Source organism: Marmota flaviventris, chromosome Y, assembly GCF_047511675.1.
Source record: "Marmota flaviventris isolate mMarFla1 chromosome Y, mMarFla1.hap1, whole genome shotgun sequence".
Classification (NCBI taxonomy): Eukaryota; Metazoa; Chordata; class Mammalia; order Rodentia; family Sciuridae; genus Marmota; species Marmota flaviventris.
In genome coordinates, this window is record NC_092519.1 from 14605676 (window position 1) to 14632245 (window position 26570).

Here is a 26570-nt window from a genome sequence, read left to right on the forward strand (position 1 = left end):
TTTCATGGAATACTCCGAGGAGTGTTGATGTCAGTTCTTCTTTGAAGGTCTGTTAGAACTCAGCTGAGAGTCTGTCTGTCCTGGGCTTTTCTTAGTTGGTAGGCTTTTGATGGCATTTTCTATTTCATAACTTCTAAGGGATCTATATCACATACAACCAGAAGGAAGAGAAATCATGCTCCATCTATGTATGATGTATCAAAGTGCATTCTACTGTCATGTATAACTAATGTACTTAAAAATTGCAAAAACATAAAACAGTAAATTTTTCACAGATTTTAAAAATGTTTTTTTTAAAAAAGGTATCTGCCCTCTCCTATGTATTACAACACTATTCACAATATCCGAGAAATGGAAAGAACCTAAGTGCCCATCAACTAAGGACTGGATAAAGAAAATATGGTGTATACATGCACAAGAGAATACTATTCTACCATTAAAAATAGATAGAATTCTGTCATTTGTGACCACATGGATACAACTGGAGAATGTTATGTTCAATGAAATAGATAAGATATGGAAAGACAAATACTGTATAATCTCACTCCTGGGGAATCTCAAAAAATTGATCTCATAGAATTTGAGAATAGAATAGGAATTACTGAGTCTGGGGATGGATGGGGAGAGTCACAGAACTGGGGAGGTGTTGGTCTAAGGATACAAAATTTCAGTTAGGTAACAGGAAAGTGTTCAATGACCTATTTTGAACACGGCGATCATAGTTAATAAGAATGCATCTGTGTACTTAAAAAATTGCAAAAAACATAAAACAGTAAATTTTTCACTCAATTACATGCAAAAGATGGCCCCAGTGTTGCCAATTTAAAAGCGAGTGGATGTTTAATTTCATGATAAAAAAAAATTTCATCAGAAGCGGCACACTTTAAAAAGTGCTCCTGACGGAATAAGACGTATCTCTTGCAGGGAGTTCTTTCTGATGGTGAATATCATTCCTATGGCTCACTGCAAACCTCTGTGACTTTCCTTGGTCAGCTGGGTTGAAATGCACTTTTTGTTTTTCTTTTTTCTTTTTGGTTTCTGTTCTACAAAGATGCCCAAAGCAGTTAGACGATCAGCTGATTGATTGGATTTTTCTAAACCCACCAGGACAAAGAGGCATGGGAAGCCCACAGATGACTTCTCTCCTTCCCTTTCTTTGGTTCTTACCCATGTATATATATATATATATATTTTTTTTTTCTTTCCTCCAGTGCCTAGAGCCTTGCAAGGAACCAGGGGACCTCAGGAAACACCAGTGTCACAGCTTCTGTGAGGTAAGAGAGCAGCAAGTTGATTATTTCACCCATCCGTGGCAGACAGTGTGCTCTTTAGAGATGCAAACTGTCCATACTCCCATCACGGCTAGCCTCCAGCTCTGTTTCTGCCTGGTATGAAAATGCCTTCTGCCATTAGGAAGAAGCCACCCATGTTATGGGTAATAGCATTTCTCAGTCCTTCCGTCTCCCTCCTCCTTTCTTGGGCAGAATGCTCGCCTACCTCTACCTGTGCTGTCAGTTAGATGAGGAACAGACCCCAATCCTGGAGGACGGCTGTCTGACATCATCAGTCGTGCCGGGGACCCGGGAGAGCTGCTTGGCTGAGATGTCACCTGCAGCTCAGGGGCACAGGCCGGGTGCCAGCCTGGTTTCTTGTAAGATGTAGCCAGGAAGACTGGCCGATTGTCCAGGTTCAAAGATAGTGGCCTCGAGAGGTAGACAGGGCCAGAAGAGGAAAGAGTTGACAGAGCTCACTAAGGGGTGCTCAGTAGGGTCAGCAGAGATGCCCCGCGGCATCCAAATGAAATGATGTCATCGGGCGTCTTGGAAGGGAATGGGGGAGGGCTGGGCTGGAAGGAATGTCCTGCAGAGGATCTGGGCAGCCACAGAGATCTGGTCTCCAAGCACTGTAGCAAGGGCTGATGTGATCCCCTTGGCAGAACACAGACTACTCTGAGAAGCTGGGTGCCAAATTGGGATCATTGTTACATCCTCATTGGGATCATTATTGCGTCCACCATGTGCCCTGTGAATAGCCCATCCCCATCATCTCATTTGACCTTCCCAATGACCTTGGAGTAAAGCAGCAGGCAGCTACTACACCGGGGCTGGGTACCTGAGGTGGAGATCTAATCCAAGGCGGAAGGGCTGGGTCTAAACCCTTGTCTCAGGCACCTCTTCCTAATGGTACAGGTGTAAACTGGGGTGGGGGTGGGCTTCGCTCTGTCAATCACCCCGGGTCATGTGCTACAGTGTTATTTTAGAAAAGTGGAAGGAAATATGTCTCAGTTACTAAAGTGACCACCTTGTGATCTTTGTAATCTCTGTTGTTTTGCTCTGAGAGTTCCTTTGTAGCATTTGGTGGTCTGGCAGGAATATTGACCATTTGCAGACCTTTCCACAATAATGCCTGTTTGCTAGAAGCTCTTCCACCTGAGGGTCCCAGTCCAGGAAGCCTTTGGAAACCTTTGGTAATTGCAAGGATGAAGATGCCTTCAATAACACACAGACCCCTTGCAGGTAGTCAAGGTTATTTAACCAATTGCTCTGAGACTGACAGGCAGGGTGAGCTAATGATCTAGTGTTAAATCCAATAAGAAGACCCACCCTCAGTCTCTGTGTGCAACCAACATTCTCGAGAAGCGGCTGAAGAGACATGATAGCATAAATCATGGCTTCCACCTCCCCAAGGAATGACATGGTACCATCTGTTTTATTGAAATCTAAGCTTTTCCAGAAACCATATGCATTCCATTTAATGTATCTTTATATTAGTTATCTCTAACTAATCTCTAACTCAAACCACTCCAAAGCTTAGCTTTAACAATGGGCAGGTATATTATCCCAATGAACCGAAATGAAATTAGTAAACTTCATTCATTTAATATGCACTTTGTGAATACCTACGATTTGCCCAGCAGTTTGATTGAGGTACAGCAATAAGCAAATTAGACATAAACAAATAAATCCCTGCCTTCTTGAGGGTATTCTCCTGGATGGAAGGCCATCTAGATGAAAATTAGATGAACTCGATCCTCATCTGAACTTTAAAATTAACTCATCCTGTGAATTTGGGCAAATCATTTAGTGTACCACGTTTATCCTCATTTTCAAATCTTAAGATTTACCTTAGTGACCTTGGATGGTGTTCTTATAAAAATAGATAATGACTGGGAAGACACTGTAGAAAACTTGTCAGCTACACTATCGAAATAGTAGATATGTGGTATTAATTATGTATTACAGGCTTGTAGGTCACAGCTCGGGGGTGGGTCTGAAACACTACTGTTCCTGACTGATCCCCCCCACATTGGTAATCAAAGTTGACAACATCAGATCAAAAGGTCTAGTTGAAGCTTGGCGTGGTAACACATGCCTATAATTCCAGTGACTTGGAAGGCTGAGGCAGGAGGATCCAAATTCCAAGGCCAGCCTCTGCAATTTAGCAAGACCCTGTCTTAAAATTAAATACGAAAAGGCTGAGGATACAGCTCAGAGGTAAAACACCCCTGGTTCAATCCCCAGCTTTTCTGCCCTGAAAAAAAAAAAAGTTTAGTTAAGCAACTATTATACTTCTTTTCAGAAAGTTTTTCAATTCCTGCTCTAAGAAAATCCATAGTCATAATTACATTGTAAAACTTACCTAACCATTTAGACTGTGGGCCAAATTATATTCTGTGCATATATGAATATGTAACAGTGAATTCAACTTTTAAGGATAATGCAACAATTTTAAAAATAATTACAACAACAAAAGAAGAATTTAATTCGTGGTAATTTTAATCACAAAATAAATTTTCCTATGAGGAAGAGACATTCTGCCATTTATCCAGAGTTATTATTTTTTTAAATTTTTTGTGGATGTCCACGATGGTGAGATTCACTGTGGTATATCCATATGTGTACATAGGAAAGTGCTAGTTACATTTTTTTTTTTTGAGCAGGACTAAAAGAAAATCACTAAAGAGTATTACTTTCCTATGTGGGGATTTCTTGTTCTTAAAACATATCCCTCAACTGCTGCATAACATAGAGGTTAAATCAGTGCGTCTCTTTAGGATCTGAAGTAAAGCTTCAAGTCTGGGAACCCCTGAAAAACAGTTCAAGTTACTGAAAAAAGCTAAATATGAAAATGATATGCCCCAGATTGTGTGTGTGTGTGTGTGTGTGTGTGTGTAGGGAGGGGAGATCAGCACATAGAATTTAGTATGGTTTACTAATCCTTTTCTTTAGCACATCAGAACAATAGCTTACCTGGCTAGAATCTCCTCCCAAAGGAACAAAGAGGCGTGGAATCTGCTGATACATAATATTTGTGCATATTTATGGGGAATAGGATGATGATTTGATCCATGTATACACAGTGTAAGGATCAATTTTTAGGGTAATTAACATTTCCATAGGCTCAGCATTAATCATTTCTGTGTGTGGAGACTGACGTCTTCTCTCTCTTTTGAGCCACACCACGGGTCGTTGTATGCTCAGTTGCTCTCGCGTCCTACAGAAAACCAGAACAAATTCTGCCTATCCCACTGTCTTCTGATGTCCCTCCTGTAACCTCTTTGTGTTCTTCTTCTTTGATTTCCTTCTAATTTTATATGATCCATGGCCAAGGTCTCTAATGTGCTTGGGAAACAAATTAATTGCAATCACATCTAATAAATTACTATTTATAATTGAGTTTCCGGGCAAATCACCCTCGCATTTCCAGGCATGAATTAGAAACATTTGCAGTGAGAACTCTTGATCTTCCTTGCTTAGTGTTTAGATGCCTTCTCTGAAAGGTACACTTAGTAGTTCCAGTTTTCCTCTTTTAGGTCTTTATTTCTTATAGATTTTTATAGAAATCTTACCTGCTCACTAAAAATTAATTGAGCAATTAGGTTACACTAAAGAATAAAACCAAACCATTACTCTAAATTCGACCACCCGGAAATAGCCATAGGTTAGCTTTCAAGAAGCGTGAACCCAGCAGAACTGAGACTATTCTCCTTAGAAATGCCCCTTAAATGTAATCACCCTATGGTACAATGGAACACCAGAATTCATTTCTTCTATCTTAACTTATTAGATGAAAATTTAAAGCAAATTTTTATTTTAAAAAAACCCTGCTTCACTGGTTGATTCTGGGCAGGGATCTAAAAACTCTTAAACTTCTAGAAGGTTCCCACTACTACCTAGCATTCTAATAAGTGGGGTTCGCTGTTCTGAGTGTGTTTGTGCACACTGTGTGGTCTACCCTGAACACCACTTTTCCTCCTGGGAACCTGGATTTTTACTACATTCCAGGCAGACGGTTCTTACATGACTAGTTCCAGGTAAAAACCCTGAATGCCAAGTCTTGAATGACCTCATTTGGTTGAATAGGATCCTAATAGGGAAGCATCTTGAGAACCACTGGGTTAATGAGAGTCTTCTCATATTTACCCCGACACCTTAAGACAACATTGAGTCTAATGGTTGCTTGGATTCTTATTTGATTTGTGGGACACATGATCTCCCTGAGCTCCTGATACTTAATTAATAGAAGGAAATGATGATGGTCATGAGGACTCCCGAGGCAGAATTGAGATGAGGAAATGGAGCTCTACTACAAGGAGAGGGATGGTAGATAGCCACACCTGCTGAGCTTCACTACTACAGATATGATGGTGATGGTGGTGGTGATGGTGGTCAGCATGGTGGTGGTGATGGTGGTGAGGATGTGGAGAGGATGGTGAGGATGGTGGGGGTGATGGTAGTGAGGATGGTGGTGGTGATAATGAGGATGGTGGTGATAATGGTAGTGGTGATGATGGTGATGATGGTGGTGGTGATGATGGTGACAATGGTGGTGATGGTGGTGGTGATGGGGGTGGATGGTGGTGGTGATGCTAGTGATGATGGTGGGGAGGATGGTGGTGGTGATGGTGGTAGTGATGATGGTGAGGATGGTGGTGGTGATAATGGTTGTGGTGATGATGGTGATGATGGTGGTGGTGGTGATGGTGACGATGGTGGTGGTGATGGTGGGGAGGATGGTGGTGGTGATGGTGGTGGTGATGATGGTGGTAAGGATGGTGGTGATGGTGGTGGTGATGGTGGTGGTGATGCTAGTGGTGATGATGGTGATGGTGGTGGTGATGGTGGGGAGGATGGTGGTGGTGATGGTGGTAGTGATGATGGTGAGGATGGTGGTGGTGGTGATGGTGGTAGTGATGGTAGTGATGATGGTGATGATGGTGGTGATGGTGGTGGTGATAGTGGGGAGGATGGTGGTGGTGATGATGTGGTGAGGATGGTGAGGATGGTGGGGGTGATGGTAGTGGGGATGGTGGTGGTGATAATGAGGATGGTGGTGGTGATAATGGTAGTGGTGATGATGGTGATGATGGTGGTGGTGATGATGGTGACGATGGTGGTGGTGATGGTGGGGAGGATGGTGGTGGTGATGGTGGTGGTGATGATGGTGGTAAGGATGGTGGTGATGGTGGTGGTGATGGTGGTGGTGATGCTAGTGGTGATGATGGTGATGGTGGTGGTGATGGTGGGGAGGATGGTGGTGGTGATGGTGGTAGTGATGGTGGTGATGATGGTGGTAATGATGGTGGTGATGGTGGTAGTGATGGTGGTGGTGATGGTGGGGAGGATGGTGGTGATGTGGTGGTGAGGATGGTGGTGATGGTGGTGGTGATGGTGGTAGTGATGGTGAGGATGGTGGTGGTGATGGTGGTAGTGATGGTGGTGGTGATGGTGGTGGTGATGATGGTGATGATGGTGGTGATGGTGGTAGTGATGATGGTGAGGATGGTGGTGGTGATGGTGGTGGTGATGGTGGTGGTGATGGTAATGATGATGGGGAAGAATATGATGGTACTTATGGTGATGATGATGGTGGTCAAGATGGTGATGGTGATGATATTGATGGTGACAATGACAGTGGTCCTGATGATGATGGGATGATATCAAGGATGATAATGATGGTCATGGTGGTGGTGATGGTAGTGATAGCAACAGTCATGATGACGTTCATGGAATGATAATGATGAGGTGTTGGTGGTGATGGTGACCATCATAAGGGTCATGGTGATGACGGTATTGATGACAGTGATGATGGTGGTGATGAGGATAAGGATGTCACACTCTTATCAGAAGATGACCTATTCAAGGTTGTACTCCTGATTGTCGACCAGAAGAAAACCTCACACCCTCTTTGCAAATGCTAAATATCTAAAGAATGGACACATGGGGCTCACACCTGTAATCCCAGCGGCTAGGGAGGCTGAGATATGAGGATCGTGAGTTCAAAGCCAGCCTCAGCAACACTGAGGTGCTAAGCAATAAAAATGCAAAATAGGGCTGTGGATGTGGCTCAGTGGGCAGGTATCCCTGAGTTCAATCCCTGGTTACCACCACCCCCCCCCAAAAAAAAAAGAATTGACACATGGCACATCTCTGTAAGAGTGAACTAAATACAAAATCATGTGTTCTCTCCATGGCGGGGGCTTCATATTTATATGATTTTGAACAGTAAGGTAGTGTATTGCATTTCTTTATGTTCATCTTTCTACCACTGCTGCATGAATTAATTTTCTATACATCAGGTGGCATTATATTCCAAATCAAAGACTGCTATCTGCAGTAGTATCTTTTCCTTTAAGCATCTGATAAATTTCATCTACTATAGTTAGTATTTAATTTTATCTTGACCCACTGGCCACAAGTAGGTAAGATGGTTCTATTTATTTTTTTTCCTACTGAAGCTTAGCATGTTGCTCAGATAAGGCACTAAAAAGCATGCATTACTTTTTAGATATTTGGAGATAAGACGTAGGAGACATTTATAAGACTTAAGGTTGCATATTAATATATAATATGATTATATGTTTTTTTTTTTAAAAAATGGAGAATTTTTCACTTTATCCAATGTACCACTAAGAGATTTTCTTTTATCATTTTGCTTTATATTTCTTCTCTGGATGCAAAATGACATCCATTCCTGTAGTCATCTAATAGAAAATACATGGCCTTTGAATGTCAATTTTGTTCTTGGTTTGGGGAATAGCAAAGGTAGGAAAAGAAAATTAGGGCCTATAATAATCATATTTTTTTCCCCAAAGTTTAAATTGTAATCAAAGACCTGAGGAAATATTTCCATTTATATGATTTTTTGAAGTGAATCGTAAGCTTTATGAAGGAATTGTGGTGACATTAATTTTACAATTAATAACTTGACTTAATTCACTGGAAGTCATTGTACCTGCAAGAAATTGAATACTAGCATCTGGGTTGCTATGTATTTTTATTTACTGTGACGTTAATAGGCTTTTTACTCATAGTAATTTGAAAAACCTCCAAGTTTTACCTGTTAGGTTCTTCAATTGAGCTTTGGTTTCAGTACAATTGATTCATGCCATCATTAATTTATAATATAGCAGGAAATTTTGCAGGCTCCATGGTCAGAGGTTACTTTTCTGAGGCCCACATAATCTGCGTTGACAGGATTTGCCGTTTGCTGTTGGGAGACGAGTTTATACATTTTGTTTCTGTCCAGAGGATTAATAGTCACGTATAGTTTCCTTTGACTTGTCCACTTTTCTTCTTATTCTACCCACTTCAATAAATTCTCATCAAGTCCGCAGTTAAAGACAAGCAGAGAGAGACGGCTTATGTGTAGACAACATATTTCTCCAATTCGTTTTCTCACTATTAGTGTTTTTTCCGACCTATTTCAAGATAATTATCCAGGGAAATGGAGAGAGGAAAAAAAAATCAGCTTTGATAAACAGAAATCATAAAACAGAGCTCCTGTTGTACCAAGTGCCCCCAATTGTAAAGTGAACTTCACTTAAGTAAAAAACCTCTGTCTGAGCTGGGCGCAGTGGCTCAGCTCAGACCAGTCATGCCAACTGCTCAGGAGGTTGAGGTGGGAGGATCAGGAGTTCAAAGCCAGCCTCAGCCACAGCAAGGCGCTAAGCAACTCCCTGTCTCTAAATAATTAAACACAAAATAGGGCTGTGGGTGTGGCTCAGTGATGGAGTGCCCCCGAGTCCAATCCCCCCTCAGACTGTTTTTTACAAGGTGCCACATATTCCATGTCCCCATGAGCAGATTCCAGTCCTTATCTAGAAGCAACCGGTTGAAAACTAGAGTCTGGCCACACCGTGGAAGGAGCAGAGCCCAAGTTCCCTCTTGGGATCTTGTGAAGTTTTTGTCAGAGTAACGGAAGGCTTTGGAAATGTGCAACAGTGGACTTGTAACAGTTGGAAAAGAGAAGACACAAGTCACTCAACCCTTACTGTGTGTAGATCCCGGGGCAAAGTGCACTTAGTTCCTTTGTGTGCAAATGGTACAGCTAACCTATGACCCTTCTTCTTTTATTCTCTTTGAGAATAAATGTTTCAGATCTGTTCTAAGGCACTTTGTTTGTTTGTCTTTGTGGTTGTTGTTTCTGAGTCTGCCCCGTTAGCTCAGTGACTTCTCAGTGGGAGGAGACACATCTCCGTTTCCTGGATCAAGGGTGCAGTGATTGACAGGCACACCCTTAGAGTACAATCTTTGGAAGCTGATGTCAGACTCATGCTCTGTTTTCCTCGGTGAATTTGTTCCATTGTATTCATATGTTATATGTTTGAGTGGAGTTGATTTGATTAGCGCATGATGCAAACCACCTCCCTGTGACTTCCAACTTAGCAAACAGCAGACGCTCACCAGACGTAATGAGCCGGTCTGGGGTTGGAGATCCCGGCTTGTGTGTTGGGGGCCAATGATCTTGGTAACTAGGTCCTTTCTTTAGTCGCTTGTAATGTATACATTGTGTGGAAAGAGGGAGGCTGGTGCTTACTGCCTAATTGTAACAAGTCTGTCAGCATACTTTCTGGATTACTCACTTGGGTTTGGAACTAAATTTCAAACTCCCAAAGCCAACCAAATAAAACACATCTAAACCACCCACAGAAAAAAATGAGCTCTGAAATAATGGGGGACAAAACCCCGAGGAGATCTTGATACTTTACATGTTTACAAAGTGGCTTTTGAATGAACCAGTTGCAAATTTGTGGAGATTCCATGTTGAAACTGTAGCTCTTCTTCCAAGTCTAACCTGTAAGGTTTTTAAGTCCAGCTTTGATTTTAGTACAATTGATTTGTGCCATTTTCAAATTTTATGTATAACTATTAACAACCCACTTTGTGTGGCATCTACCAGTCTGATCCACACCTTGGAATTATACTTTTTGTAGATGATGCTTCTAGTCTAACCTCTTTTGCCAATGAAGAAAAAGCACAAAATCTTTCCCTGGCCTTAACTGGAACAAAGTCTCAATACATTAAATTTGCTATATCAGAAAAATCATTGTGGCTGTAAGACGTAGATACTATTTGATCTATGCATGTGCGCTTGGTGTGTAGAAATTCTAGCTCTTTAAAATATTTTTATAAATTGTGGTAAAATATGCATGATATTGGCCAGACACGCATTTTACTTCAACATTTCCAATCATCTTCAACAAGATGAATAAGATAATGAAATCGCTGTCTTTTGGGGGAGAAGGTGGCTACGGCTCTCTGCAGAGATGACAGTGCTTCAGACAAGAGATTTTTTTTTTTTTTTTAATTTGGGTACCAGGGATTGAACTAACTCAAGACACAGAACCACTGAGCCACATCCTCAGCCCTATTTCATTTTATTTAGAGACAGGGTATCACTGAGTTGCTTAGTGCCTCGCATTTGGGGTCCCCTGAGCTGTTTCGGGAGCAGTGCCTGACATGGGCTAAGAGCCTAAGATGTGCCAGATTGCTTTCTGTGCATGGAGCAGTGGAAGGCAGGCTTTCCTGGCAGGGTGTGGCTCTCCTTCTCTGTCTGGTGTGGCATCTCCATGCCTTCTCTTCTTCCGCAAAGTGCTGGTGTTTTTAAAGTGATCTTTTTCACTACTGTGACCAAAAGATCTGACAAGAAAAATTAGAGGAGGAAAAGTTGATTTGGGGCTCAGAGGTCCAGTCCATGGTGGGCTGACTCCATGGCTCTGGCCCAAAGGGGAGGCAGAACAAGATGGCGGCAGGGCCTGGAGGAGGAGAGCAGCTCAGGACAGGGCACCAGGGAGCAGAGAGAGCTCTGCCCACCAGGGACAGGACAGAGACCCCAAAGGCACAGCCCAGGGACCCCCTCCTCCAGCCACACCCCACCTGCCTACAGTCACCATTCAGTCCATTCAAGTGGATTAATCCACTAAGTAGGTTATACCATTCACAACCCAATTATTTCACCTCTAAACTTTCTTGCATTGTTACATACATGAGCTTTTGGGGGACACCACATCTAAACCACAATATCTGGCCTCCTTGGAAGGGACGATATGGGTGTGAGTGGGTCACCCTTCATTACTTAAAAGTCTAGATCCACTGGGGTACAGACATTTTTTGTAATAATATCAATTCAGGCCACTCCTGGGTCAAAAGAGGGCTGAGACATGGAACGTGCCTGGACAGGTGTGTTCCGGGTACAAATGGGCTGTACTAGGGCTACAGTATTGGGCTGACAACCATCTTCCATAAAGGTCAAAGGCAGTTTAAGGTGGAATTTAGGATGCTGATGGCTATCTCGTCAGGCATCTTTTGTAGGAAATTCAGGAGGGTTAGGGTTAGGTTGCGGGGTGGGTGGGAAGCCATCTTGGCTACTGTTTTAATAAGCCCAACGGAGGCCAAGGAACCCAAAATATCATTCTCTCTTCTACTCTCTGTGTGGGGAAGCTTTTAGGAGCCTTAGATGCTCCTCAGCTCATGGGCAGAAAGAGCCAGAAACTTGTGATAGCAGCTCATGTCTCAACGGTGAGAAGATGATACACAGGTCCGTTTTTCCTTTGGAACAAGATCCATTTGATGAGCCATCCTCTCCCACTGCTCAGCCTTCTTCTATTCAAGGGACTTAAGGGCTTGCTGTCCCCACCACTGGTGGGTGGATTCTGGGCTCCTTCAAAATGTCACCAACAAGATGCTTAAACTCCTCTTTCACAGACTCAAGACGCAGGTGCACGTCAATGTTGAAGGAAATCCACGTTGTCTCACTGCACTCCTTATTGACGAGTCCCTCTTGGTAACAGATGGCCTGAGCACCTTAGCTCTAAAACCCGGGTGTCGTTTAGATGCATCGCATTTACGGGCTCAGACCACTGTGCAATGTAACGCCAAGAGGTGTGTTGACACGGAGAGGGTCAGAAGCTTGACTATTAGAAAATGAAAATGTATGTCATGCATGCATCCGAAAAGTCCCCTTGAATTGCATTCAATGGGGTTTGTAACTATTTACAATCCTGGTTTCTGTTTCTGCTTCTGGGATGGAACCCAGAGCCTCATGCATGCTAAGGGTGGGAGCTCCACCCCCAGCCTCTATGATAGATTTTTGACAGCTCTCTTTGAGCGGAGAGAAAAGGTAAAGATAGGAGACTGTTCACTCAGACACTTGGTATGACCATTGTGTGCAATCTAAAATCATCTCATGGGTCTTATTCCTTTGGGAAATTACCATGGAATGTAACCTTGCTGGGGGTTGAGAAAAAAAACCACAAATGTATCTATTTCATAAAACGTTCAAGGGGCTGGGTGTGGTGGTGCACACATATAATCTTAGGGACTTGGGAGGCTGAGGCAGGAGGCCAGCCTCAGCAACTTGGCAAAGTCCTAAGCAATTTAGCAAGATCCTGTCTCAAAATGGAAAATAAAAGTTCTTCTTTTAGGATGCCGAGGAATCGGACTTCATGTGTCTTTAATGGAACCTTTTATAAAAAAAGAAAAAAAAAATCCTCTCTGTGTCTCCCTTCTGCTTCTCTCTCGCAGCCTCTGTTCCCCAAGAAAAACTACGAGTGCTTCACCAGCTGTGAGTTCCTCAAGTACATCCTGTTGGTGAAGCAGGGCGACTGCCCGGCCCCCGAGAAGGCCAGTGGGTTTGCAGCCGCCTGCGTGGAGAGCTGCGAGGTTGACCACGAGTGCTCGGGGGTGAAGAAATGCTGCTCCAACGGCTGCGGTCACACCTGCCAGGTGCCCAAAACGCTGTACAAAGGTAAAGAGCAAAGCCCGGTAGGGGCAGAGGCCGTCACCGTCACGGGGGCTGTGTGCGGCTGGGAAGGGCTCAGCCATGCCCACAAGAATGCAAAACATGGGGGACATTCATCCCGTGTCATACCCACGTGTCTTAAAACACGCACAGACCTCAGCCAAAATGTGAGACACAAATAAGCAACAGAGCTGGAGTTTTGTTGTTGGATTTTTTTTTTTTTTTAAATAGTACCAGGGATTGAACCCGGGGTGGGGGGCTTAACCACTGAGCCCTCTCCCCAGCCCATTTTTATATTTTATTAAGAGACAGGATCTTGCTAAGTTGCTTAGGACCTTGCTAAGTAGCTGAGGCTGGCCTTGAACTTGTAATTCCCCTGCCTCAGCCTCCCAAGTTGCTGGGATGACCAGGCACACACCACAGGGCCCAGCCAGAGTTTTAATTCACCATATACAAAGGATAACAGCAATCCATGAACTCGGTGTATTTTTTTTTTTTTCTCAAAGGCAGACTAAGTCAATTAAGCTGCACTGGGTAACATTGTAATAAAAACATTGCAAATCCGCAGAAAGGAGACTGGGGTTGAGGAACACGTGAAAAATGCATAATAAACATACTTGTACTGGGGATTTTCTGTCGGCCCAATCCAAGAACAGACGTCTCCTTGTGCAGACTTTAAATATTTTTAGTGGTCATCTTGAGACAGAGGAATGACCCTCTTCCGAACATGGGGACTCCCTCCATCCCACGTGTCTGCAGATAGAATAGTTGGCACTCAAGAGCAAATTCTAGAGCACTCCAGGGCGTGGGGCTCAGGGCCACCAGCCTTCCGTAAGCCTGACGAGGGTGTTTCATACCCAAGCCATTCGGGTGGATTCTGAATTGTTTGCATATTATCAAGGCACACAAGGAGACACACATTCTGTTAATTTGGGGGTCCAGTTTGAATAGTGAGTAGAATCGATCCGTAGCTGTAGATCATTACAAGGAGAACAACAGCTCTCTGCCCCTCACTTTTTGGTATGCACATGCCAAACGCCCATCACTTCTACCCGCTGGTAGGTTTTTGACAATCTGCGTATAGAGCAGTATTCACTAGCAATACTAGTTTTGGGGTCTGTACCAAACGGCTACTATTAAAAGTCCCTTCCCCTCAAGAGCTCACCTCTGCACAATTAATGCACCTCTCTGCCTGTTGCCTTGAAACCTGTAGAATCCACCTGATGTTATGAATTTTTGAAAAATGCCTCCTGGATCCTTAGAACCCCAACATAAGTTTTATGTCCCAGGTTCAAAATATTTGGCGCTCTCCCCTTCTTACTGAGTGACAGTTCTCGACTGGATCCAACATTTCATCGTTTCCACCCCTCGTATTGTAATCTCCAACAAGTCACTTTGCAAACATCTAAAACTATTTCATTTCTAAAAACTTTGATGTTATGAAACTCCTCCCCGTGACGATTGATTGTATGCTCTTCACCAAGAGGATGCTGTCAGAATATTCATTTTAAGCCCTTTGTAAAACTCACCGGGTTTCGAAACAAGCATATTTCAAAAGTGATGAGGGGAATTAAAATATGCATTTAAAAATAAAAACATTGGCGAATCAGTGTGAATTTCAGATGTGCCAGTTTCACAGGAAATAAGAACAATTCCAGGAAGGACCAGTTAAATTATATAAAGACACATTTAAACCTGTATGTAACTAAATAGAATGGATTTTTTTTCTTTTATTTTTTTCTTTATTTATTTTTATTTGTTCTAATTAGTGACACATGGTGACAGCAGAATGCATTTTGATTCATTGTACACAAATGGAGCACAGCTTTTCATTTCTCTGGTTGTACATGATGCAGAGTCACACCACATGTGCAGTCATACATGTACCTAGGGTGATGATGTCCATCTCATTCCACCATCTTTCCTACCCTCCATGCTCAACTTGTCCCAATCAAAGTTCCTCCATTCTCCCCACCACACACACACACACACACACACACACACACACCCATTATGGATCAGCATCCACTTATCAGAGAGAACATTTGGCCCTTGGTTTTCTGGGATTGGTTTACTTCACTTAGCATGATCTTCTCCAGCTCCATTCATTTACCTGAAATTTTTATTCTCTTTTATTGCTGAGTAATATTCCACTGTGTATATGTACCACATTTTCTTCATCATTCATCTATTGAAGGGCACCTAGGTTGCTTTCATAGTTTAGCTATTGTGAATTGAGCTGCTATAAACATTGACGTGGCCGAGTCACTGTACTATGCTGATTAAAGTCCTTTGGGTATAAACTGAGGAGTGGGATAGCTGGGTCAAGTGGTGGTTCCAGAGTGGATTTTTAAGAAGTGCTAAAGTCACTCTTGTGCAGCAAAGGAGCTCCTAACTTGGATTTTGTGGGAAGAGGCCATTCATAGAGCATAAGCCACCAATAGAATGAATGGACTTTATGAAGCTGCAGTGAGCCAATAATGTTTGCATAATAAGAATGAGACAACCAGGCTGAGATTGTGACTCGGTGGCAGGGTGCTTACCTCGTACGCATGAGGTACTGGGTTTGATCCACAGCACCACATAGAAATAAATAAATTAAATAGAGGTATTGTGTTCATCAACAACTAAAAGAAAATTTTTTTAAAAAAAGAATGACAAAACTAAATTATTCTTGGAAACAATAATACCCACAGACATATAAATGTATATATATATATAAATGTATATATAAATATATATATGGTGTATGTGTGTGTGTGTGTGTGTGTGTCTCCCAGGAGCATTTGAGACTACCCGTGAGTAAGTTTGTGTGTCTAAGAAGGATCAATTAGATCCTGTCAGAATCCTTTCAATAACCTCTTAGGCTAGTAGCAACTTGGAATCCTTGTTGACCTGCTCAAGTAGAAGTCAACCTGCTCTCATGAGAAACTCATGCTGATGGCCCCAGGACCCTGGGATGTTCTGATGTGACTTGGTGGCTGGTAACGGACATTTATCTAACACCTATTGAAAGAGTATCCCAAAGCAAAGCTCTCACTGGGTATCATTAGAAATCATCATCATCATCATCATCATCATCATCATCATCATCATCCAATGAAGACATATGTCATCATCAAACATTTCTAATCTAATAAAATCACTAGTTTATCAGCATTTAAGGAATAACCTACAAATCTCCCCTAACCACACTGACCTTAGTCTTAGGTTACTTTGTAGGCCTAAGAATTTCAATTAAATACAGAGTGTAGACAACAGAGGACCAAATCTACTGGGCAATCACGACCAACTTGTCCATTTCTCATGAGTTTGTTTACTTATTAGATATTCGCCTCTTAAAACATTGTCACCTAGGTAGGTGCTGTTTGGAAATCCTCAAGAATATTGGCTCCATGTTTTCCCTGGTTTAAGTTGAAAAGAAGCGGATGTGCCCTAGATCTTCCAGCACTGATACATTTCAGTTGAATAAACATTTGTGGAGTGTCTCTCATTTGCCGTGACCCATTCTGGGCACTGGGGCACAAAGATCAAGATGAAACCAGCCCTCACCCCGCGCCGGGTTCATGGATGAGCTCCTCAAACACAAAGGAATCATCTGAGTGTGCAAGTCATTTTCTGAATTCTTGCAACAAATTGATATTTAGGAGTATCAATTTAACTGTTTTTCATGTCACTAAAGTTTTAAGCGAATAGAGCATACACGTCCACACTTTCTATTTGGTCTACTGTGTTTCTTGGAGGGGGTGGTAAGAGGTGCAGATTTTATACCCTCACATGCTTTATATGTATATATATGTGAAAACTCGGGTTTTTATAAACAATGGGTGTTTTGAAAATGTGATGGGCAAAATTCTCCATGATTTCAGAGCATCAGAATTGGGTTATGTCATGAGTGACCTTGAGCTGATGCCTTTGCAGCTAACTTGAACGGACTTGTGTTATAGTTTGAAATAAACAACAGACTTCTCTCTCTTTATTTTTTATTTTTTTGCTTTTCAATAAAGCGAAGAGCAGTGAAATAAAAGACATGAAGTGTTCACAGGAGTGGAGAGGCAGGAAGTTTCTCATTCTATGAAATGCAAGTCTCGCCATAGGAGGAAAGTTAAAATTTTTACCAAGTTTCAGAGCAATTTCCACCTCTCCATTATCTCTGTTTTCTCTTTATCATGAACCAATCAGCAATCAATCATTTGCCCATTCATTTCTTTTTCAAAAGACCCAATGACACAGTTGATTTAATATTTTCACGCATATCTTAATAATGTGAAATTCAAATTTCAGAACTTTAGAGATGAACTAATACAGTATGTTCAAGTCATTTAGACCTTCAAGGGAAAAACTTTGACACTGATAGCTGAATCTCGACATGGCTAGGCAACTGTTGATTATTTATCATTATTGATTTTTCTATCAGTTTCTTCTTAGCATCTTTTAAAAGCCTGGGTTTCTGTCGCTTTGATTCTACCAAAATATATGTTCTTCATTTTAAAGAAAAAAAAAAAGGACCTATTTTGTCACATCTTGTGGGGTGACATATGATAATATTTTTATATTTTTCATCAGGATAGTTTAGATTTCAGATGGCTAATTGGTTCAAAAACAGCTTTTAGGAAGAAAATTTCTAATCATGGTTGGAACGGAAAGCACATGAGGAGTGATCCCATCTCCACATCTGGTTATGCAATTGGGATCCTCGTTGGGCTCAGGAGGATGGTGTGCTCTGGCAGAGAGGGCTGGAGGTCCTGGGGGTGTGGAGCCCCATCTGCACACAATTACAGAGGAGAGCTGGAATGACTTCCAATCAAGGGAGCCAGCTACCCTTAATGCAAAGCAGACGGACCGTTTCTTAACATGCAAATTGCAGGAGCGTTGCACATCCTAATTAAAGAGACTTTTTTAATGGAGAAATTTGAACCAACGTGGCCCTGATACTCATTACGACCGAGGAAGGCTGTAGGTGGTTGAATGCTATTCAAGATTGAATCCTTTCAGCAAAGAGCTCTGGATGCTTGCATGTGCTCCCGATGGGTTCAGGTTAGTTGAACGGCTGGGATATTTACCACAACTGTATTCGCTCTAGAAGATTATATGGCAGACAGCCAGGGAGAAGGGCGGATTTGCATGTCTCAGAAACTGCTCTGAAAGTCTGCAGAAGTAACTGGTCATCTTCTCCACCATGCACAGAGACATCCAGGGAATCAGGAAATGTCCTCCGATCTGCATAGCCTCTCAGTAGAGAAAATGAGACAGAGAAAACGTCTATCACCTGCCTGCCCACCTCAAACACAAGAAGGACACAAAAGGATCACAAAAATGATCTTTCTGTTCAGTTTGGATTCTCATCACTCTGAACAAGTTTGAGTATCTTTTTTTCATGGCACAAGAAATAGAGACTTACTTCTGGTATTAAATCGGTCCTGAATTAACTTAGGGATTCCCATCTTATCTGTAAAAAAATTCTTTTAAAACTGGAAAAATACTATAGACAATGCAATAAAAAAAAAAAACCACGTGTTCTACTTGAAAATATTTTGACTGCTTTGGTTTTTAGTATGAACCTTCTTTTTTTAAAAAAATAAAATAAAGTAAATGTGTATTTGAGTAATATAGCCATGATAGAAGAGAGAAGAGTAATTTGAAAGTATACATGGTTGGGAAGGCAGCACACAATACCTGGGATCAGGGTTCACTTTTGGAAGTGAGTTTCCAGCGGAGGGCTCACCACTGTTGAAAAGGTTTACACAAATGTTTCCAAGTTTTCTCATTTCTCTGGGTTCATTCTTGCCTGGAGTAAAGAAAGTCAGGGAGGTGGTTCCTCCAGCAAATATTTAGTGACCATTTGGTATTGCATAATGTTCCCTCCTCTGGGACATTCCAAGAGGTGGGAATGACCTCTGGGGGGCTGTAGCTTCATGCAGAAGACAGGCATCGTTAAATGAGCTCTTTGCAGCAAAGGGGCAGTCAAACGCACATCCTGACAGTTGTACGTTCAAGAGTTGAGAGGCCCCAAAGAATGGATCCTTTTTAGGAAAAGAGACACAGTTTGGTGTGAGTCTGGAAGTACTTAAGTGTCTACAGTCAGAAAACAGAATGAAAGACGATTGGGTCTGATAATAATAATAATAATAATACCATCAACAGACTATTGTGTGTTTCTGGGAAAGCTAAATCAAAGATGGGATCTTTGGTGGAAATGTAGGAGGTACCCTGGAATAAATCAACAGATAAATGGCAGTCGTGTGATTGACAGACGCCTTGAGGGAGATGAAGGAAACTGGATGCAATTAGAGAGTTTGAGTCCCACCTCTACTTTCGAAAATCATCACACAATATCAGAAAGTGGATTAGACAAGGAGATGGACAGGCAGGGAGATGAGCCGAGAAGCTGAGAAGTAGAGGCAAGAGACAGAGAAAAACGAGAGCAGGAGGCCTCCGTGGAGATGGACGATTTGGGAATTTCTATGCATAAATCCAGTAGATGCTGGTGGGATAAGAAGGAATCAAAGCAGGTGTCGCCTAAAGAACAACAGTGTTGCAAAGACAGCCGCCCCGGGAAAAGGGGGGCATATGTGAAGGTGGGACATGTGGAGGGAGATTCGGCTGAACAGAAGTCGGCTAGTTGTCAAGGGACATCCTTGAAAAGCACTCGTGACGTGGCTGAACGGGAGAGAAAGGCTGGCTCAGCCAAGTCCCATGGTGATCGGCCAAAGCCCCGAGCGTCAGAACAGAAGGTTCCAGGGTTTCGTAGGTCAATCAAAAACCACCTCTGTGCTCCATTCTCCTAGGTCTATTCTCCTACTTTGAAAGGTAGAAAGAAGGAGAGAATTCAGAAAGGAATTTGATCCAATCATAGCCCCAGGCAAACCCGTCTTCCTCAGACTCCATTACATCCTGTCCAAAATGTAGACGAGGAACCAACCGCTCACCCACTTCAGGAAGCCACAGCCCGTTGAGACAGACTGATATTAAACTGAACGTCCAGATACAGCCACAACCCAAGACAGTATCAGTACGGAGACCGTAATAGGTGTGGGAAGTGTGCTGTCTAGAAAATATTTTCTGTGTCAATGACTTTGACCACCTGTGAAGATGCTCTTTTAAAATCACCCAACTCTTACACTTGTACATTGCTGGTGGGACTGCAGATTGGTGCAGCCAATTTGGAAAGCAGTATGGAGATTTCTTGGAAAGCTGGGAATGGAGCCACCATTTGACCCAGCTATTCCCCTTCTCGGTCTATTCCCTAAAGACCTAAAAAGAGCATGCTACAGGGACACTGCTACATCGATGTTCATAGCAGCACAGTTCACAATAGCAAGACTGTGGAACCAACCTAGATGCCCTTCAATAGACGAATGGATAAAAAAAAATGTGGCATTTATACACAATGGAGTATTACTCTGCATTAAAAAATGACAAAATCATAGAATTTACAGGGAAATGGATGGCATTAGAGCAGATTATGCTAAGTGAAGCTAGCCAATCCCTAAAAAACAAATGCCAAATGTCTTCTTTGATATAAGGAGAGTAACTAAGAACAGAGTAGGGACGAAGAGCAGGAGAAGAAGATTAACATTTAACAGGGATGAGAGGTGGGAGGGAAAGGGAGAGAGAAGGGAAATTGCATGGTAATGGAAGGAGACCCTCAGGGTTATACAGTGGAGGGGGTAGAGAGAGAGGAGGGGAGGGGAGGGGAGAGGAGGGGAGGGGGGAGGGTGGAGGATGGGAAAGGCAGCGGAGCACAACAGACACTAGTACGGCAATATGTAAATCAATGGATGTGTAACTGATGTGATTCTGCAATCTGGGTATGGGGTGAAGGTGGGAGTTCATAACCCACTTGAATCAAAGTGTGGAATATGATATGTCAAGAAATTTGTAATGTTTTGAACAACCCACAATAAAAAATTAAAAAATAAAAAAAAAATAAATAAAAAATAAAATCACCCAACTCTGTCCACCTAAGCATTTGGTGAATTTAAAAATCTCCCTCAACAAGACCTTAATGTGAATTCAGTCAAAAAAAATAATTGAGATTCAGCCATTGGCACCAACAATGCATCCCGTCTTATTTATTTTGTGAGTCCACATTTTCCAGTTTCCTCATTGTTTAAACCCAAGAAATGGAAAAATAAATAGAGCCCTCTGAACTGGATTTTTCCAAATGAGCTTTTGGTGCCTTAGGCAGATGCCATTCTCAACAGAAAATGGTGGTGTTGACCGTGTCCACCGACATGGTGCCTTAGATTCCCACCAAATGGCTTCTGAAGTTCCCTTCCAATAAAGCCTGTGGTTCAGAACTGTGGATCTCAAATCTTTCCCTCACCAAGACAACTTATGTGCCAAAGAGGAGGAAAAGGAAATCTGAGGGATTAGTATCTTAAAGGGAGAGACACCTGTGAGGGACGTTGGAAGCAATGCGTTCCTTCATGCCAAAGCCAAGCGTTATAAATTCATGGTTTTCCAATTTTAAAGTTGATAGGGCAATGGATTGCCTGAGCAATTCATGAAGGAATCCCAAAGACTCACACTTGTGAGGTTTGACAGCTTAGCTCAGCACTGCCGTGTGTGTGTGTGTGTGTGTGTGTGTGTGTTGTGTGTTGTGTGTTTTCCTTTCCCTTCAAAGGAAATACTCCTTAAGGTAGAAAAGAGAGCAAATCTTGGAACTGTAATTTAATGACCTTAGAATGTCCCCAAAGAAATGGACCATGTTAGAAAAAAGAGAGAAGACTTGAATTCTTTGGTAATGACCGTCCTCTGTGACTTCCATGTGACCCTTGATTGAGGCAACCTGGTAACATGATTTACTCAGTGCAATGTCCTTGAAAGGGTGACTCTAGAATTTTCTAGGGAGAAAAAGATTTGTCCACACCCAGCAATTAATTGTGTCCCTCTAGAATGAAATAAAAAGGGAAAAGGAGTAATATTCATGGCGTAGGGTGGATTGCACCTGATGTCAGATGTCCCCTGTTATCCCTGAGGAGGAGAAGTCACGTTTACGAAAGGAGATGGAATCTTGGTGGGTGGCAGAGGAGATTGGTCTCTCTTGTAGATTTCCTTTCTCAGCATTTACCTGCACTTGGGGCCCTTGCAGATGGCTTTAATTGACATGGTCTTGTTCCAGGGGTCCCCTTGAAGCCCAGGAAAGAATTACGATTTACCGAGCACAAGTCGGGACAGCTGGAGGTGAAGTGGTCCTCAAAATTCAACGTTTCCATTGAGCCCGTGATCTACGTGGTACAAAGAAGATGGAATTATGGGATCCACCCCAGCGAGGACGATGCCACTCACTGGCAGACGGTGGCCCAGGTAAGTCCTTTCCTGGAGAGTGTCCCCTGCATACATTAAGCACAGCACGTTAACTTACTGTGCCTCCGTCAGGACAAAATAAATAAGTGAAGAGCTTGATGTAAAAGAAACACCTAAAATTATCATTTGATTCCTGTTATTTTTGCTAGCTAATGCCACATGCGATTCTTTGTCCAATGTTCCAAGATTATCATTCCGGCTTTAAGTTTTTCAAACTCAGAGCTAAAACGCTACATGCCAAAGTCATCCCAAATTGTCTCAAATTCAGCCAAACCAGGTAGAATGCCACATTTGAGTCTTACCCTTCCTTTGGTCTCAGAAATGTTTAGCTTTGAGAGATGGACGTAAGCATTGCCATAATAAATTACCGTTAAGAAGTTTGGGAATGTCTGATTCCATCGTATTTCCCCAGCTTCACCCTCAAAGCCAAGGTGAGTCTGCATCAGATGTTGTAAGTCAGTACATCCCATCTGGCTGAAGGCTGCTAAAGTTATTGATATCTTGAGACCCTAGCAGTAGATACAAGACAACCTACTTGTTTCTCCCAGTATCCTTTTTTTTTCCCTTTCTTTATATTAGACAAGAATAGACAGTTGTCACTGGATAGCCATGCAGGATATTATTTTTTAGGATCCCCTGCAGATTCCAAAATCTGATGATGCTCGAATCCCTCACAGCACAGTATTTTCCTGTAGCCTGTGCAGATCCTATTTTACACTTGAAGTCCTGGCTAGATGACTTAGAATACCTAAGGTGATCTGAATGCTATCTAAGTCATTGTTAAGGGACGAATCACATTGTTAATCATATGATTCAATATTGACTAACTGTACTGTTCAGGGACGCATCATAAGGGAATTAAAAAAGCATGTACATGTTCAATTCAGACACCATTTTTTTTCCAAATATTTTTCACCCAAATATCTTCCAAAGTATTTTTTCCAAATATGTCAAAATATTTCCCAATGTGTTGCAAATATTTTGAATCCAAGTGTGCAGAATTCCTGGATACAAAAGGTGAGATAGTTACTCTTGAGGGTCAGGACTGGATTCTCATGATATCATGTGATTTACTCAATTAAAAAATTGTTTTGAGCTACAGTTAACTTCTTGATATAGTCATCAGCCTTTAAGCATGTGGGTTCTTATAGCTGCTTCTAGAATTATATTTGGTGTGCGGGTTTAAGAGGCATCTTCTTTCTATAACCTAGAAATGAATTCACTTTCTCATCTATCATGCAATCATGAGGTACCCATTCTCTATTGAGTGAATCTCTCGAATGCTCCATTTAGTCATCAGATTCTAAAATAGCCCAAGCGTTTGTGATAAGATTTTTGACTCCCAGAGGTATTTAACTTTTGGAGATGAGGCAGTGTCCAAAGTTTCCTGCTTCCCAATGACTCTTTGAATCTGGAAATGATAAGAGGGGCTCATACAAAGGGAGGTCAAGACTGTTTTTTTGCATTGGCTGAAGAGTTTGTGCCATTTTTTGAAACACACCCAATGGACACATCAGAATAAAAACTGACCCGTGCTCTGTGACATTTCCCTTCAGACCACGGATGAGCGGGTTCAAATGACCGACATAAGACCCAGCAGGTGGTACCAGTTCCGAGTGGCCGCCGTCAACGTGCACGGGACTCGGGGTTTCACTGCACCCAGCAAACACTTCCGCTCCTCCAAAGGTCAGTCTTGCTGTCCTGCGCCCAGTGGGGGACCCTCGCCTTGCTCCCTGACACACCTGGGATGTGATTCTCATCTCCATGTTGGTCAGCGGGTGGCCATGCTGACCAACCAGATGGGGACCAGATGTGTTGGAAGGTCCCATGGACATTTATGGTTAAGGATGTCAGCAGAGTTTTTCTTTCAAGTTGTCACAGAAAATGATAATAAGGGGACTTTCTAAACTTTGAAGTTGGGGTTTTCCAGGATGGACTTCTACTCAACGTCTTCTCTAAGATTCTCCATCAAGCTGGGCACAGTGGCGCACGCCTGTAACCCCAGCTACTCCGGAGGCTGAGGCAGGAGGATAGAGAATTCAAAGCCAGCCTCAGCAACTTAGTGAGGCCCTAAGCAACTCAGCAAGACCCTGTCTCTAATTAAAATACAAAAATGGGTAGGGATGTGTCTCAGTGATTAAGTGTCCCTGGGTTGAATTCCTAGTACAAAAAAAAATTCTCCACTAAGCATCATTCTACAAATTTTTGGGACGAAACCTGAGTTTTAGGTGCTTAGTCTATGTCATCTTTCATAAAACAGTGGTTAACTGAGTGAATTAGTCTCTTAGTTTTGTTTCATAATGTCTAGAACCTGGACCCCTCCTAGATTTTCTTTGTCATTGCTAAAATTTTTGAAATTCCCTGTTTATTGCTATTTAAAACCTCTGTGGAATCAGATGATCCTCTATGATATCAGTGGTTAGTTTATTCTGTAAGAGTTGAAGGACGTAATTTAACCAGATAGCAATGATATCTTCAGGTTTATTTCTCCAAAGCACTGTCAAAACTAATTTATTCTCCACTTGACTAATTAAGATCTAGGTTTCTTTAATATTTATTGTTTAGTTGTAGTTGGACACAATAACTTTATTTTACTTATTTATTTTTATGTGGTGCTGAGGATCGAACCCAGGGTCTCGCATGTGCAAGGCGAGCGCTCTACCGCTGAGCCACAACCCCAGCCCCAAGATCTAGTTTTATAGACAAAAAATGTCATATTCACTTACTAACCCAGAATTATATGGAAGCTGATTTATTTACAATAAATGTAAGCCGGGTGCATTGTGGTAGTAACAATTAGTGTCAGCCTTACAACATCAATGGTGTGGCTGCTACATGTTGCAATTTCTGGAGCATGACTGTAAAAATGTCCCCATCTCAATCTGTCCATTTCTATTTGCTACCACTTTCTCTGCATAACACAGGACTCGAGAAGAAAACTTGTATTAAAAATATTATTTGGACTCCATTACAGAGTGCATTGTAGATTTTTATCTTTCTTAGAAAAAGTCATTTTTTTTAAAAAAAAGAGAAAGGTATCTTTTGTTTCAGGGAGGCAAATACAACACACAACTAAGCATGCTTTAAAGGGAAATTGCAGATAAAGACGTCAACTCAGACCAGACTCTGTCTCCAGGTGGCCTGTGCACTTGGAGAGGCTAGTGAAATGAATAATTAATCCCAGGTTAGGAGGCAGGGATCGATAAAAAGCTTGAGGCCTGTTCACCTTGTTTGCACGGTTCAAATGGGATCCAGACCCGTTGGGGATCCAAATGTGTTCCCATCTGCTCAGTAGCTAGCAGGGTCTGGGCTGGGACTTTCAGAACAAGGCTGCTGTCTCACACGTCAGACTAAAGCAGTCCGTCGCCTCTGGAGACAGAGCCATACTACCTGTACGACTGGTAGCACCTCCTGACTCCTGGGGGGAGGAGGGGTGGTTTGGCTCCCGTGATTCTTTATAGAGCCCTGCTCTCACAAGACCTTTAGCACCCAAGCAGAGGTCTGCAGACAGACTCAGGACCGTCATGGGGGAGAGGATCACAAGGTTGGAAAGCTACTCAGTTTCAACACTTCGTATTACAGAGCAATACAACAGACCAGAATTAGAGCGACTGCCTCTGAATTTAATTTGGCTTTTGTTGAACAAAAATGCACCCTCTTTTGAAACATTGCAGTCACCAGGAAAGTATTGTTCTGTTTCCTGCTTGTCTCAATAGGCTCCAAACTCCAGTGCCAAATGTTGCCTTGGGAGGCGCATCCCAGACATTAGTTATTAAACTCTTAAAAACCAAAAAGTTCTGCACAGAATGTATGGTAGGTTCTATTACTTCGTTAGTGGGACACACCACAAGAATGATGTGAGTGTCACAGATAGCTAAACAGGGGAAGATATTCACTCCCCCCAGATCCACCCAAAGGAGACTTCATCTCTACCAAGATGGCGCCAGGTCTTTCCTTACTCAATCTCAAGTGGAGAAAAATCTTGTCTGGGAAATATTGTCTCACAATTTTATTAAAATAATTTATGTGCCGCAAAGTCTATTCTTTATGGGTGTACAACCCAATAACTTGTATTATTTACAGTACTGTAGCATCATCACCAACATTTGGGGTTAGAAGAAATCCATCCTCCCAGTAAGACCATGCCTCACTGGGAAAATTTAAAGACAGAAAGTTGTTTCTATTGCTTTAGCTTCTCTTATTAACCCATGTATTTGAATGGCAACCCTATTAGA

General features: G+C 42.3%; 1 protein-coding gene across 1 annotated transcript in view; it reads left to right on the plus strand.

Annotated features, from left to right (window-relative positions):
* LOC139703505 (anosmin-1) overlaps nt 1-26570 on the plus strand; it is a 146317-nt gene that overhangs the window by 72486 nt on the left and 47261 nt on the right. The window contains exons 3-6 of the mRNA XM_071606982.1: nt 1212-1274; nt 12807-13029; nt 22151-22335; nt 23892-24021. Of these exons, the coding sequence (XP_071463083.1) occupies nt 1212-1274; nt 12807-13029; nt 22151-22335; nt 23892-24021 (601 nt within the window). The remainder of the gene's footprint in view (nt 1-1211; nt 1275-12806; nt 13030-22150; nt 22336-23891; nt 24022-26570) is intronic.